The 15,912-nt window shown below is 48.8% G+C and overlaps 1 protein-coding gene and 1 non-coding gene across 9 annotated transcripts in view; both read left to right on the top strand.

Moving 5' to 3' along the window:
* MYH14 (myosin heavy chain 14) overlaps positions 1-15,912 on the top strand; it is a 100,402-nt gene that overhangs the window by 46,638 nt on the left and 37,852 nt on the right. For 7 of the 8 annotated variants that reach the window (XM_053607177.1, XM_053607176.1, XM_053607182.1 and 4 more), the window contains 11 exons: positions 558-676; positions 1,896-2,048; positions 2,280-2,453; positions 2,800-2,973; positions 4,607-4,721; positions 9,087-9,274; positions 11,108-11,229; positions 12,916-12,985; positions 13,165-13,325; positions 14,297-14,405; positions 15,186-15,317. In XM_053607177.1, the coding sequence (XP_053463152.1) occupies positions 558-676; positions 1,896-2,048; positions 2,280-2,453; positions 2,800-2,973; positions 4,607-4,721; positions 9,087-9,274; positions 11,108-11,229; positions 12,916-12,985; positions 13,165-13,325; positions 14,297-14,405; positions 15,186-15,317 (1,517 nt within the window). Of the gene's footprint in view, positions 1-557; positions 677-1,895; positions 2,049-2,279; positions 2,454-2,799; positions 2,974-4,606; positions 4,722-7,460; positions 7,560-9,086; positions 9,275-11,107; positions 11,230-12,915; positions 12,986-13,164; positions 13,326-14,296; positions 14,406-15,185; positions 15,318-15,912 lie in introns of all 8 variants that reach the window. The other variant, XM_053607183.1, reaches the window with a different exon arrangement.
* Positions 8,060-8,166, top strand: LOC128597836 (U6 spliceosomal RNA). The gene has a single exon (XR_008383393.1). It is a non-coding gene; the product is annotated as a U6 spliceosomal RNA (small nuclear RNA).

The raw sequence follows: 15,912 nt of genomic DNA, 5'->3' as shown, positions 1-15,912 counted from the left end.
TAATTTTTCTATTTTTTAAGTGCAGAGGCAGTCTCGCTCTTGCTCAGGCTGGTCTCCAACTCCTGAGCAATCCACCTGCCTTAGCCTCCCAGAGTGCTGGGATTACAGGCGTTCCTTTTTTATCTGAAATGAAACGAACATGTTGTGAAATGCACACATCTTACATGTACTGCATAGTCAGTTCCTGGTGTAGTTGTGTAGTTTAAATGATTGTAGGGTCTTCATTTGATTGGAGAAGCCCTGACCTGGCTAACCAATCTCTTCTGTGGGGCATTCAGGTTCTTTCCTGGTTTTCTCCATTATAAACAACACTGGGATGAGCATCCTCATAGCATAGGCTTTGCTCATGTCCAGGGTTATTTTGGCCACCTCCAGTTCCTAGAGGGAGAATTGCTGGGCCAGCGAATGTACACACCCAGGACTATAATGCCTCTCTAGTGCAAAAGACTGAGCCCATCTTCTGTCCCCCCTGCAGTGCGGGGTTGCACCCTATCCCCCACTCCTGAGCCAATGCCACTTCCCGGGGCTGACCCAATCTTGGTGCCTCTCCCCCTCAGCTGCACAGAAGCTCTGCCGCCTCCTGGGACTTGGGGTGACAGATTTCTCCCGAGCCCTACTCACCCCTCGAATCAAAGTTGGCCGAGACTATGTGCAGAAAGCCCAGACCAAGGAACAGGTAGGTGGGGCTAACAACAGGCAGGAGCATGGCTCCAGGATCTTTAAACAGTTTGTGCTATTTTTCTCACTCAGCAGACTTTTACCTAGTGCCTGCTCAGTTGTGGACTTTGGTCTGGGTGCTGAGAACAAAAGCAGTAATCAAAGCCAAGACCAGGATGTCACAGAACTCGGGTTGTGAGAGGGAAACAGATATTAAAGAAAGATGAAGAGGCTGCTTTCAGACAGAGATGCCTTCTATGAAGGAGGAGGTGTGGGTGGTCAGGAAAGTCTTCTCTAGGGAGGTGATGTTTGAGATGAGACCTGGATGGTTCAAGGCAGTGAACTTTCAGGCCCTGGGGCCAGAACAAGCTTGGCAAGTTGGGAATATAAGGGAAGTCAGTGTAGTCTTCAACCACAGAGAGGGAGGTTGAAGCTATGATTGTTAGCAGGGGACAGATCACACAAGGTCTTAGGAACCACAGTAGGGAGGTGAGTTTTATTCAGAGCATGTAGGAGGCCAATAAGGCTTTAAAGGAGCAATCTGATTCCATTTATGTCTCATAGAAAAGTCCCTTTGTGTGCTGCCTGGAGAATTGGGCCCAGGGACACAAGTAGAGGTAGGGAAACGTGAGAAGGCCACAGCCGCAGTCCAGGCAAGCAATGATAGTGGCACAACCAGGGTGGAAAGTGAAGGTGGAAAGGAAAGAACACAAGTCAAGGAGATTTCCAAAATCCAGCTGTCAGGCAGCAGCCTCTGCTGGCCTCAGGCCAGGCATTGAAGTATGAGGATGAAGTAGAAAGTGGGGGAGATGGGGAGTTCTCAGGTGGGGAACTATTGTCAGTCTTCATTTTATAGATGAAGAAATTGAGGCACAGAGAGGTTTATTCATGTGTCCAAGGTCACACAGCCTCTGAGTGGTAGAACTGGTCATTGAACCCAGGTTCTTTGGCTCCAGAGCCCACACTCTTAACTGCTGTGCCATAGAAATTGGTTTGAGTGGCAGGGGGAGGACTCATTTCATCAGTTAATATGCCCTGAGCACCTTGCATAGTACCTCACATGCAGAAGGACTTCAATACTATTCAACTGTTGTTCCTGTGGTATTTATGATCAAGAAGCTGGGAGGTGAACCCCAAGGGCACCATGCACAAGGACCCGCCCCCTGCCCTGTCCACACCCCATGTCTCCTGGGTGGCTGATGTGCAGGCTGCACCCTCTCTGTGACCCTGCCCTGCAGGCTGACTTCGCGCTGGAAGCCCTGGCCAAAGCCACCTACGAGCGTCTCTTCCGCTGGCTGGTCTTGCGTCTCAACCGTGCTTTGGATCGCAGCCCCCGCCAGGGTGCCTCCTTCCTGGGCATCCTGGACATCGCAGGCTTTGAGATTTTCCAGGTCGGCCCTCATGCAGGAATGGGGGTGTGGGAGCTCCTTCACTCTGGCCTTGTTTCTCTGTCCTCTCTCTGATCTCTGTCTTCCTCTCTCTGGGTCTCTGTCCCCCTCTCTCTGGGTCTCTGTACCCCTCTCTCCAGGTCTCTGTCCTTCTTTCTTTGGATCTGTCTCTCTCTCTGTGGGTCTCTGTCCCCCTCTCTGTCCCTCCTACTCACATGTCCTTTGTCCCCACAGCTGAACTCCTTCGAGCAGCTCTGCATCAACTATACCAATGAGAAGCTGCAGCAGCTCTTCAACCACACCATGTTCGTGCTGGAGCAGGAGGAGTACCAGCGCGAGGGCATCCCCTGGACCTTCCTCGACTTTGGCCTCGACCTGCAGCCCTGCATTGACCTCATTGAGCGGCCGGTGAGCCCCAGACCCCTCTCCACCTGCACCCTGGGTTGAAATCCGTCTCCCCTGCTGTCTGTGCAACCTTGTCCAGCTCCTTACCTGCTGGGCCTCAGGGCACTCCACTGGTTCTGTAGGAAGATGAGAGCACCTGCTTCCTGGATCTGTTGTGACCATTAGATAGTCAGGACCCAGAGCATGCCCGCCATTGCACTGGCTCACATAAGTAGGTCACTCAGAGGCTCTTACCATAACTGTTGTTCTCGCGTACGGTTGTATGTTCAAGTATTACTAAAAATTAGCAGCAGCATAAGTGTCCATTATCTAGGGGTCTGACTTACTCTCCCCTCATATGAATGGCCAGGCAAACCCCCCTGGACTCTTGGCCCTGCTAGACGAAGAGTGCTGGTTCCCAAAGGCCACCGATAAGTCGTTTGTGGAGAAGGTAGCCCAGGAGCAGGGTGGCCACCCCAAGTTCCAGCGGCCAAGGCACCTGCGGGATCAAGCTGACTTCAGTGTCTTGCACTATGCTGGCAAGGTAGGGGCTGAGCCTAGCCTTGGGGGCATGTGGGCGGGTGTGGGGAATCAAGATACGGGGAGGGTACAGAGGGAAATCAGGGGTTTCCTGATTTCCAGACAGGGTACAGGCTAGGAGAGCCCAAAGAACAAAACCGTCCTTAAGGAGGATATATTTGCAGTAGGTTTTGAGGGATAGGTAGGAGTTCACCAGGAGGAAAACTAGGTGCATTTTATTCAGTCGGTCAGCAAACATGTCCAAAGAACTTTTGTGTATCATGCCAGCTCTGTGTTGAGCAAAGCTAGGGGTGTGAGTCAGACATGATTTCTGTCCTCACAAAGTTCCTTGTTTGAGGGGGAAACAAATACAGACCTTTAGGCTATAAGGCTGATAGGTGTTTTAATGGGGGGGGGGCATCTAAAGGTAGTGTCAGAGCCAGGGATGAAATGTCAGGGAAGGTTTCATAGAAAAGAATAACGCTCAATCTGAAATCTAAATCAAGGGTCAGCAAACATTTTCTGTAAGAAGCCAGATAGTAAGTAGTTTTAGCTCTGTGATCCATACAATCTCTGTTACAACTACATGATCCTAATGAAGAACAAAAGAAGCCACTAATAATATGTAAATGAAGACATCAGTGAAGACAATGTTCCAACAAAACCATTTACAAACAGAAGTGGCAGGCTAGACTTGGCCATGAGCCTTCCTCTGCTCCTCCCTGGCCTCAGTGATGAGTAACAGACAGCCAGCAGAGGGCAGGTGGAGGAGAGTGGGGGCGGGAAGAGCTCTCCAGGCACTGGGAACAAAAAACAGCACAAAATGGCTCGGCGCCTGTAGCTCAGAGGGGAGGGTGCCAGCACAATACACTGGAGCTGGTGGCTTTGAATCCAACCCAGACCTGCAGAACAACAATGGCAACTACAACCAAAAAAAAGCCAGGCGTTGTGGCAGGCACCTGTAGTCCCCCCCTACTTGGGAGGCTGAGGCAAGAGTTTGAGGTTGCTGTGAGCTGTGACACTACGGCCTCTATTGAGGGTGACAAAGTGAGACTGTCTCAAAAAAAAAAAAAATAGCACAAAGGCTGGAGCTGGGAGACCCCTGGGGTCTACACCTGGCACTCAGTTTATCCCCCAGACATTGTCTAAGACCTCCCCCTTGCCCAGCCTCATGTTAGACCACATCAGACCTGGTCGCTGCCCGGGAAGCCCCATTTGTGTGTGTGTGGTGCACATGTGCTGGTCAGGACTGTGACTTTGGGGGAGCCTCAAAGCAAAGCCCTGAGTACTCGGAAGGAGCCAGTCATGTGAATGTCCACAGTAAGGGAATACCAGGTGGTGGGAACTACAGGGGTAAGAACCCAGAGATGGGTGTAAGCTTGCGTGTTCAAGGAATGATGAGGAAGGCAGGGCGGCCAGGGTAGAAAGAGCGAAAGTGATGGAGAAAGAGCTCATGGAGAGGATGCAGGGAGCATATGGAGAAGGAGGAGAGCCCCCGACTCCACGCTGGCCGGGTGCAGTACAGGATATGGACACAAGGTGGCACCAACGCTCCTGTCCATGGTGAGCCCCAGCGCTGGGCGTCTCAGAGCTCTGAGTCTCCTTGGGAAATCTGGAGCCGTGTAAACCACCTCCTGCCTCTGCCCAACTTCATTCAGGTCGACTACAAGGCCAATGAGTGGCTGATGAAAAACATGGACCCTCTGAATGACAACGTTGCAGCCCTGCTTCACCAAAGCACAGACCGGCTAACAGCAGAAATCTGGAAAGATGGTGAGGACCAGCTTCCCCAGCCTTGTCCTTGATGGTCTGGGTATCCCTTCTGCCAACCTGCAGTGTGAAGAGCTTTGTTTTGGGGACTGTGGTCTGAACCTTGGGTTGTGTGCTCAGACTCAGAATGTACAGCCTCACAAATAATATTTCCAGTCAGTGATGGCCAGATTGATTGATTGACATCTCAAGCCAGCATCACACTCAAGGACAAAACAGGAACAAGACAAGGATGCCCACTGTGAACATTGTTTTCAGCAATACTAGCCTATACAATCAGACTGGGGAAAAAACAAGCATATGAATATTGTGAAAAAAAAGAGAGAGAGAGAGACAGGGATAAGCTTGTTATTTGTAGATAGCATATGTTCCCATAAAAATTAAAAGATTTTGCTGAAAAATAACAACAGGAGAACTCAGATGTGATGTTATGCAAGGTTGGTCAACTTGTAGGCTCTTTCTTTCTTTCTTTCTTTCTTTCCTTCCTTTCCTTCCTTTCCTTCCCTTCCCTTTCTTTCTTTCCTTCTTTCCTTCCTTCCTTCTTTCCTTTCTTTCTTCCTTCCCTTCCCCTCCCTTCCCTTCCCTCCCTCCCTCCCTCCCTCCCTCCCTCCCTCCCTCCCTCCCTTCCTTCCTTCCTTCCTTCCTTCCTTCCTTCCTTCCCTCCCTCCCTCCCTCCCTCCCTCTCTTTCAAAGCCCTTTGCATTCTCCCAGAGCAGAGGAAAAGAATAACAGAATAGGATATGGTTTTGGAAGCTTTCCTGCTCCAGTAAGGCCGTTGTGAGTTTGGGACCTTTTAGAACTGATATTTCCAGAAGGCATAGGCAGAAAAACCAAATGCCTTGAGTAAGACTCTAGCCTTTCGGGCGGCGCCTGTGGCTCAGTGAGTAGGGTGCCGGCCCCATATGCTGAGGGTGGTGGGTTCAAACCCGGCCCCGGCCAAACTGCAAAGCATTTTGGAAAAAAAAAAAAAAAAAAAGACTCTAGCCTTTCCAAGCCTTGTCTGCCACCCTTATGTTTAGAGGAAGTTTAAGAAATGGTTTTATAGAACTGTCAGAGCCAGCATCTTGGTTTTTCCAGACTTCAGATTTCTGGCATTTGTCTGTTTGCCTTAATCATTTTTTGAAGTGAAAAGGATAGCTGTAAAAATACCAACCTATGCAATTAGGCAAGAAAATAAAATGAGCAAGATGAATTGTTCCCAAAACAAACTCATACAGCAAAAGAGCATGGAGTTCTTGATCTTGTGAGCTCATGTTAGAAAGAGAAATTTTAATTCTTTGGTCTCATATACCTGTAGTTTCCACAAGAAGGATTGAAAAGTAGTGTTTGATATCTAGGGACAGAATAAGACTCTGCTATGAGAATCATCTCTAGACTGAAAATCTATCCCTATCTTTAATTCCCACCAGTGACCTCTCATTCGTGCTGCTCCATGTGTGCCGGACTCCCAAAGGGCTCCAAGACAGAAAGTCTAAGCTGTGAAACTCCCTGAATCTTAAGCTTGGAGCTAGCACAGTGTTACTTCCTCCACAGTTCTCCTAAACAAAGCTCATCACAGGTCAACCCAGATTCAAGGAGCTTTAAGTCACAGTCAAAGGATGAGAAAACAGACAAAAATGGGGACTTGGGGCCATTTTTACACTAGTCTCCACTGCACCTGCCTTTAGGCCAGAGTTGGGCACCCAGTATCCTGGCAGCCCAGAGAAAAAGCAAATGAAAAAGCTCTCCTCTGGGAGGCAAAAACAAGTGGGCTGAGAGCACCCAGCTACCATAATTTGCCATGTATACTATACTCCCAGGTATAATGTGCATCCATGATTTGGGCCCAAACTTTTTGGGGAGAAAATATCTTTCATTTTAATTTTTTGATTCAAATTTTTATTGGCTTATATTCAAGTGCTTGTTTCATGTACCATAAAGGCATTTTAGCATTTATTTTTTAACGTATTATGGTACAAGAAATTTATGTAATAAATAATTATAAAACACAAGATACAAGAAATTTTATATACTGGTAACAAATGATACTACCCATGTATAATGTGCATCCTTATTTTTCTCTCGAAAAAAAATTTTTTTTTTTTTTTTGTAGAGACAGAGTCTCAGTTTATCGCCCTCAGTAGAGTACCGTGGCGTCACACAGCTCACAGTAACCTCCAGCTCCTGGGCTTAGGCGATTCTCCTGCCTCGGCCTCCCGAGTAGCTGGGACCACAGGCGCCCACCACAACACCCGGCTATTTTTTTGTTGCAGTTTTCTGGGGCCAGGTTTGCACCTGCCACCCTCGGTATATGGGGCCGGTGCCCTATCCACTGAGCCATAGGCGCCACCCTTTTCTTGAAAATTTTGAGCAAAAAGTGTGCATCATACATGGCAAAATATGTTAGTTCTCAAGCTTTCTGACAGCTAGAGCAAATAAAGGGTACCCAATAAACCAGATACCCCCTCTAGGGAAAGAGTTTTTTTTTTGTCTGGTGCTCAGTTTTCACCGAAGATGTTCATCCTTCAGCCAACATTGATGTGCTCAGTGGGTAGATAGAAAGGTGACCAGGGCGTTAAAAGTTCACTGCCACCATTCGGTGTTTCCCTCCTCCTTTGCCCTATGCTGCTGACTAATAACTGTCTCTTTTTTCTTCCTGCCACATTCTGTCCTCCCTCTCTTTCCCTGCATCTCTTCTTGCCATCAATCTGCCATCTTCCCTATGCCCACCCCCGCATACATACACCTGTCCTTACTTCCCAGAACATGGGGGTTTCCAGCAGTTCTCTTTCCTTGGCTCGTTCCCACCATCGCCTCCAGGATCTGCAGGGAGGTTCAGTTCTGCTGTTTCTCCACCAGGGGGTGGGTGCCTCTGCATCAATGGGTGAGGCTGACTGCATGAGGAGGGTGGACCTGTTGGGCTGGGAACCTGGTTTTGAACATATGTCCCTTCTCCTCTTTATATGGGAATCTCTCCATCTTCCTCTCCTTCCTTGTTGGCTCCCTCAGCAGTTTCCAGGCTCAGTAGCAGGAGGGCCCTTTCTTCTATCCTTCTATCTAACCTTCATGTAAAAATACAAACAGCTGTGATGATATTGGCTGGTGTTTTCTGAACACTTACTATGGGCCATTTGCTGTGTGAAGCTGTTTTATATTATTGATACCCAGAATCCTCCAAACAACTTCATAATGTAGGTATTAGTATTATAATCCCCATTATCCAAATAGGAAACTGAAACAGAGAGATTAAGTAACTTGCCTGAGGTCACACAGCCAGTAAATGGCGGAGCCAGGATTTGAACCTGGAACATCAGGTTCCCAGGACCTTAGCTCATATCTCTGCTATAAGAACTTAATAAATGGTGCTCCTGTTCACATCACATATACTAAAATTGGATTGATACAGAGAAAATTAGCATGGCCCCTGCACAAGGATGACACACAAATTTGTGAAGTGTTCCATATTTTAAAATAATAATAAAAGAACTTAATAAATAATGATTTTGAAATAACTGGGTGTATGGGAGAGTGGGAGGGTTGAATCTGTGGAGGAAACTAGCACATTCGTGCCCTACCAGGTGCCAGGCCTTGCTCTGCCCTGAGCATGGATTATCTAGTTGACAGCCAATGACACTTAGATGGGCTGAGTTTTGCAGTTCATCAGATTCCACCCTACCTGTGGGTTCCTAAGACACCAGGTATGATTCAAGATCAATCAGGAAGGAAAGAATGGATATTTTTCACTAGCTAAAGGAGCACCACCAAGGGGCAATAGAGAGAATAGACGTGAAATCCAGTCTTTCTGGAAAAATGGGTAACGTGGAGGCAGTTTACCATATTTCAGACTTTTATTGCACATACAAGCAAGACTTTTTTACAGCTTTTTCTGTTTTCTATGTTTCCTAAAATGCAGTTGGGCTAGGTTTGTTATCACTGTTTTCCCTCCCTGTGCCTCACTTTCCTTATCTGTAAAATGGGAATGATTCTTATAGGCTTATAAAGTCATTGTGTGCACGTGGCTTTAAGCCATGCCTAGCAGAGTAGAAGTGCTAGAGAAGCATTTGTTGCCATCATTATCATCATTTGCTGGTAAGGAAAATGGGGATCGTGTCCTTAAGGAAAAAAGGGGTCAACAACCAGGCTTTGAGAGGACCCTTACCTCCTGGCTTCTAATCCTGGATCTTCAGTTTCTAAGCTTTGTGGCCTGAAACAGTCTCCCAACTTCCTTAGCCTGAATTTGCCCATCTTTCCAATAGAGCCAATGATACCTACCTTATAGGCTGTGTGAGGCATTTCATATGTAAAACGTGAGGTCCTATAAATGATAAGACCTTTCCCTAAAACTGACCCCTAACTCTCTTCTCTCTGCATTTGTTTCCTCCCCTACAGTGGAGGGCATCGTGGGGCTGGAACAGGTAAGCAGCCTTGGGGAAGGCCCACCTGGTGGCCGCCCCCGTCGGGGCATGTTCCGGACAGTGGGACAGCTCTACAAGGAGTCCCTGAGCCGCCTCATGGCCACACTCAGCAACACCAACCCCAGTTTTGTCCGCTGCATTGTCCCCAATCATGAGAAGAGGGTGAGTGACACAGCCAGGGGAGGGCAGGGTGGCTCTGGCAGTGGATAAAGGTCTGGACTTGGCTGGAGCTGCATTTGATTCCAGGACTCCCTTCCATTGGCTGTGTGACTTTGAGCAAATTGGTTCAGTTCCCAGACTCAGTGCCCTGTTGGGAAAAGTCATTCATTCACATGACTTAAATGTACTGAGCATCTATTGTGCCAGGTGCAGGTGCTGGTGATACATTGGAGAGAAAAGCACAGCCAACTCCTATCTTCAAAAAGTTCACAGTCTGATCAGGTGCACTCAGGCATTCAACTAACCACCCAAAATGAATGCCTGGTTGAATCTGTAGGAGTGGTGTCACATAGGGGTTAATCTGTCCCGTGAAGTCAGGGAAGGCTCCCTGGAGGAGGTGATAACTGAGTTCTGAAGGATGAATGGTATTCCAGGCAGAAAAGACTTCACCTAGAGCCTGGAAGGTCACTAGTGCCAGGAACATTGCATGGATGTTGGAAGGCCATGCCCCACCCCATAGGCCACTGAAAATTTTTCTCATTTGGAAAAATTAGAGAATGGGCCCTACAGAGAAGGGTCTAAGTGAGTAGAAAATTAGACCACAAAACTAGGTGCTCAAGGCTTACACTGTCCTCGGAAAGTGGGAGCTGTAGTGGTTGGGTGGGCCTGTGTGTGTGTATCCGGTTTCTCGTGTCTGAAAATACCATATTTTGTCAAACCTGAGCCACATATTTCTCCACACTAGCATCTCTGAATTTGGAATGTTGCTTTACAATCAATGACCTGCCAGAGTTTAATTGCAAGGTTTTCTTTTCTTTCTTGGTTGTATATAAAATAACAGCCTGTGTCATTTGCATTTTTATGCTTGCTTTCTTTCTCTTCTTCTTCTTGTTTTTTTTCTTTTTGAGACAGCGTCTTACTCTATCACCCTGAATAAAGTGCCATGATGTCATCATAGCTCACAGCAACCTCAAACTCTTGGGCTCAGGCAGTCCTCATGCCTCAGCTTCCTGAGTAGCTGGGACTACAGGAGCCCAGCTAGTTTCTTTTTTTATCTATTTTTTTAGTAGAGACAGGGTCGTGCTCTTGCTCAGGCTGGTCTCGAACTCCTGAGCTCAAGCCATCTGCCTGTCTCAGCCTCTCTGATTCAAGGATTACAGGTGTGAGCCCCCACACCTGGCTGCATTTTTATACTTTTTAGATTTTGCCATTTGTCTATAACTGGTGAAAAAAGAAAAGAAAAGGCAACAGAAGCTAATCACCAAAAATGATTTACATCAGGTGTCCTCAAACTTTTTAAACAGGGGGCCAATTCACTGTCCCTCAGACCGTCGGAGGGCCAGACTATAGTTTAAAAAAACAAACAAACTATGAACAAATTCCTATGCACACTGCACATATCTTATTTTGGAGTAAAAAAACAAAACGGGAACAAATACAATCACACTGCCTCATGTGGCCCGCGGGCTGCAGTTTGAGGGCACCTGATTTACAGGCTCTGTTCACGTACCATGTCTCAGTGAAGCTTTTTGCCAGCACCAATCCAGCTCTGCCCACTCTGCCTCTCTGCTGATCTTATCTCCCCAGCACTTGTTATTTCTTCTTTACTCCTCAGAGTTAATAGTGATTGCTTGACTTCTATTATTGTCAGCTTTTCCCACTGGGCTCTCGGCTCCCCAGGGCAGGCATTTTTCCCTGGCTTGAGCATTGCTGTCTTCCCAGTGCCTAAAACAGTGCCTGGCATATGCTCAGTAAATGGCAGGTTGACCTATGTGAAATGGCCAAGATTCAACGTGTGGCCTCTACTGACCCCGTGTGTCCATCCACTCTCCCCAGGCTGGGAAGTTGGAGCCAAGGCTGGTGTTGGACCAGCTGCGCTGCAATGGTGTCCTGGAGGGCATCCGCATCTGTCGCCAGGGCTTCCCCAACCGCATCCTCTTCCAGGAGTTTCGGCAACGGTGAGACAGTGGGGGCTGGGCAGAGCTCAGGCTAATAAAGCCACCAGGCTGGCATTCAAATTGCTAGTCTGAGCTGGGGAACTTGGGGCAAGTTACTCACTTTGTCCGGCCTCAGTTTCCTCCTCTGCGATGTGGGAGACCAACAGCCCAGTCAGCGTGCTGCTGAGAGAAAGCACACAGAGGCGCGGGGGCAGGGGGTTGCACCCTTTCCTGCTGGTCACCCCCAAACCATGAACACGAAATCACTATAGCGCGGCAATCTGCACTTCTTAAAAAATGGGGTAGAATAGTAGAGAACACAAAAGGTCGAAGTCTAATGAGCAAGTAGTGCCATAAGCATTATAGCAAAAAATGAGGCTTCACCCAAGCTGTATATGGTTGCCACGTAAACAAGTGAAAATTTTCTAGTAGCTACGTTTTAAAAAGTGAAAAAGGTGAAAAAAAAGTTTTTAATTTCAGATTCATTTGAAGGTACAAATATTTACGTTGCATTGTTCTCAATTCTAAAGTAAAGTTCAAGTTGTTGAGCCCTTCACCCAGGGGAGGTGCCAAACACTCTCACATTGAAAAAAGACGAATTTAATTTTAATAAGACCTTTAACCCAGTGGATCTAAAACATTCAATAAGTTTAACACATGATCAATGTAAAAAATTAGTGAGGAGGTATTTTCAACTCTTTTTTTTTTTTTCAAAATCCATCGTGTATCTCACACAGAACGTCTCAGTTCAGGCACTCAATTTCCAGTGACCCAAGTAAGATGCCGTACTATCAAAACACTGAAATTGTGTCTAACAGAAAAATATCTTACACCACTTTTTAAAATTTAAATTTCACTTAGTTAAAATTAAATACCATTAAACATCTGGTTCCTCAACCCAGTCTCACGGGCTCAGTAGTCACACTGGCCAGGGGCTACCATACTGGATGGTGCAGTCTGCAGTTTGCTTCTCAGACGATGTCCCTGGGCCAGCTATGTCAATGTCACCTGGGAGCTTGTCAGACAAGCGGATTTTAGAGCCCCACCCCCAATTTACTGAACTAGGATCAGGTGACTGAGAAACTCTGATACATACACTCATGCATGTATCAACACCAATCATAAAATAACGTATAGCGTATATACAACACATGTGTTATATACATGAACTGCGTATGGGCACCTATGTGTGTGTATATTACATGTGTCACATACATTGTTATTTTACATGAAATGTCAGGATCCAAGGAGAGGGCACAGTGGGGGCAGAGGCTCTGAAGACAGACACATATGTGTCTATAAAATGCATTGTTTTATTCTGAGTTACATTCAGAAATTTGTAAGAACTGCTGTGAGGCACTTAGCTCAGGGCCTGACACACAGCACATGTCAGAAGCCTCAGCAGCTGTTTGTTGATGTTCTTCCGTTTCCGTTCTGAGATGCACCTCTGCTTATACTTCAGTGACATTGGGGAGGGTGCAATAAAGACTCATGACCAGTACTGAGGGTCCAAGGAGCCGGAACGTACACTGTCGCTGGTGCTGTCCTTGCTGTTTTTAGTGCTCAAATGTTAATATTTGTTACTGTTCTTGTTACTTTCATAGTTTTTTCTGCTATTTGTCACTCTGAGCCCAGCACCTGGCCCATAGCAGGTGCTCAGTGACAGTCGGCTGTATCTCTGTTTCCACTCCTCCCTGCCCACTGCAGGTATGAGATCCTGACACCCAACGCCATCCCCAAGGGCTTTATGGATGGGAAGCAGGCCTGTGAGAAGATGGTGAGTGTGGGTAGGGCCTGGGGTATGTGAATGCACACACAACTGTATGTATGTTCGAGAGGCAAGGACCTTCTCCCCTTGTCACCCCTCCCCCCTACCACTCCTCCCCCTATCACCCCTCTCCCATATACCCCTTCCCCCTCATCACTCCTCCCCTTTCAACACCCCTCCCCTCACAGATTCAGGCCCTGGAACTAGACCCCAACCTCTACCGTGTGGGACAGAGCAAGATCTTCTTCCGGGCAGGGGTCCTGGCTCAGCTGGAAGAGGAGCGGGACCTTAAGGTCACCGACATCATCGTGTCCTTCCAGGCGGCTGCCCGGGGATACCTGGCCCGCAGGTGGGGAGCCACACTGTCTCCTGGGGTTGAGGCTGGGTCAGGGAGGGGCTGACCCAATGGTCCTGTATGTCGGGGCCTCCGAGATGGTCAAAGGGCTGGCTGAGAAACAAGTGGACAGAGCTTCAGGGTGCATTGGTTTCTTAGCTCTGCAGGCCCTGTGCTGTGTGACTTTGGCAATGTAGAGGAGCTAGACTCAACCATAGGTGGACTGGTCATCTCAGTTTGCCTGGGACTTGGTCTCCCAGGACATGGGACTTTTAGTGGTCAGAGAAAGGCCAGGGCAAACCCGGTCAAGTTATTTGCCCTACCTGGCCAGTCCTTCAAGGGACAGTAGTCTGGGCATAATGAGCCACAATCCAGGGTGAGGTATGCCCTGATGGGGGTCATCGTGATATAGTGAGGAGGCCCTACTGCAGACCAGGACTTCTCAGGTCACATTGGCAACTGGGTGGATGAAAGGGACTAGGAAAGGTGTCCCAGGAGGGAGAGAAGCTTGGTCAAAGGTCCAGTGATGGGAGAGTCTGGCACATTTGAGGAATGTAGGAAGTTTGTGGGAGAGTTTCTCACCTTTTAGAAGTGGCTCAGCAAATAGAGAGTGGCAGGAAAGGATGCCCCAAACATGAGGCTAAGGGGTAAGAACGCCTGTCCAGGGTGCTAGGGAGCCTGGGAAGGTCTGTGAGCAGGGGAGAACTGGGTCAGTTCTGGGTGTAGGGAGACCCCCTCAAGGTATGTCAGTATGGACTCAGAGGAGAGGCTGGAGGCTGGGAGGCTGGGGCGGACGCTAGGGGGATGGTCAGGGGGTGGATGGGTCCTCAACGAGGACTGGGGCAGTGGGACAGGGCAGAGTCAGGGGCAGGAGGCACAACAATGTCTACCAATATGGTAGGCACACAGTAGGCATTTCATAATGACTGACTGAATGAAAGGAGTTCAGCTCCCACACTCTCTCGCTTGCCCGTCTCCCTGCCTAGGGCCTTCCAGAAGCGGCAGCAACAGCAGAGTGCCCTGAGGGTGATGCAGCGGAACTGTGCAGCCTACCTGAAGCTCAGACACTGGCAGTGGTGGAGGCTCTTCACCAAGGTGAGGCCAGTCAGGGGAGGCAGCACAAGCAGTGAGAAGACAAGAGTTTGGTCTGCGCAGACTTCCTCTGTTTGGGCCTCAGTTTCTTTAAAATGGGTCAAGCAAGGCCAGGTGCGGTGGCTCACGCCTGTAATCCTAGCACTCTGGGAGGCGTGGTGGGGTGGATGGCCTGAGCTCACGAATTAGAGACCAGCTGAGCCAGAGCCACACCGAATCTCTAAAAATAGCTGGGCGTTGTAGTAGGCACCTGGAGTCCCACCTACTCACCAGGCTGAGGCAAGAGAATAACTTGAGCCCAAGAGTTTGAGGTTGCTGGCACACTACCAAGGGCGACAAAGTGAGACTCTGTCTCCAAAAAAAAAAATGGGTCAACAGCCCAACCTTCATTAGCTGGAATTCTTAGGAAGTGACAGAAAAAATCTGACTCAAACCAACATAGATAAAAAGATACAAGACAGCTTAAAGCTCAGCTGGATCCAGGGCAGAGTCAGGGGTCCCTAAGACCACCCTCAGGTTGAGTGAGTCTCTGGAAGTTCTCACAGAACACAGAAAAGCTCTATGTACCTGTCACTGCTCTAGGCTCTTTAGAAGTGGTAACTCATTTAATCCGAAAACCCTGGGAAGTAGGGACTGACAGGCGAAGCTACACAACCGGTAGGTGGGGTTGGAATTTGAACCTGGGAGCGCGGCACCTCGAGGAGTGTGAGGTCTTAGCTTCTGGGGACCAAGTGCCCCTGGACTTGGGACCCAGCCATTCCACCACCCCTCCCCGTCCCCTAGGTGAAGCCACTGCTGCAGGTGACGCGGCAGGACGAGGTGCTACAGGCGAGGGTCCAGGAGCTGCAGAAAGTGCAGGAGCTACAGCAGCAGAGCGCGCGGGAATTGGGCGAGCTCCAGGGCCGAGTGACGCAGGTGAGGGGAGGGGCGGGGCCAGGGTGTGAGGGGTGGAGCCATGTGGGTATGGGCGGGACCAGAGTGTGAGGGATGTGACCACATGGGTGTGGGTGGGGCCAGGATGTGCAGGGGCGTGACCTTGGGTAGAGCCACGTGGGCAGGGCGGGGCTTATGACTGAGCTATCCCACTATAGGGTGGGGGCAGAGCCAAGGAGCATTGAGGCTAGGCATTGGGTTGGGGATGTTTGATATGGGTGAGTCCTGACATGTGGGGAGCAGGGACTTGTGGGTGTATCCAGGGCATGGGGTAGGGGTGAGGGAGTCCTGCAGAGCCAGGATGCTCAGGGGCTGGGTTGTGGGATTCTGGGCCAGGGCAAGGGCCTAGCTGTGGCAGGGCTGTGGTATGCAGGTGGTGAATTTTTAACTGTTCTTGGTATTTCTGAATTACTTCTTTCAGTTGAATTTAGAGACATAGGTGTATTAAATGAAATGTGAGAGGGTAAAAATACTCCCCTGGAGTTCTTTGGAAGCTGAACTAGAAGAGGAGGGGCTAGAGACTGGGGGACAGGGAGGAGGCTGGAGAGAGTCCAGGTGGGAGAGGATGAGGCCTGAG

Source organism: Nycticebus coucang, chromosome 10, assembly GCF_027406575.1.
Source record: "Nycticebus coucang isolate mNycCou1 chromosome 10, mNycCou1.pri, whole genome shotgun sequence".
NCBI lineage: Eukaryota > Metazoa > Chordata > Mammalia > Primates > Lorisidae > Nycticebus > Nycticebus coucang.
This window is presented reverse-complemented; position numbering and strand designations above follow the sequence as displayed.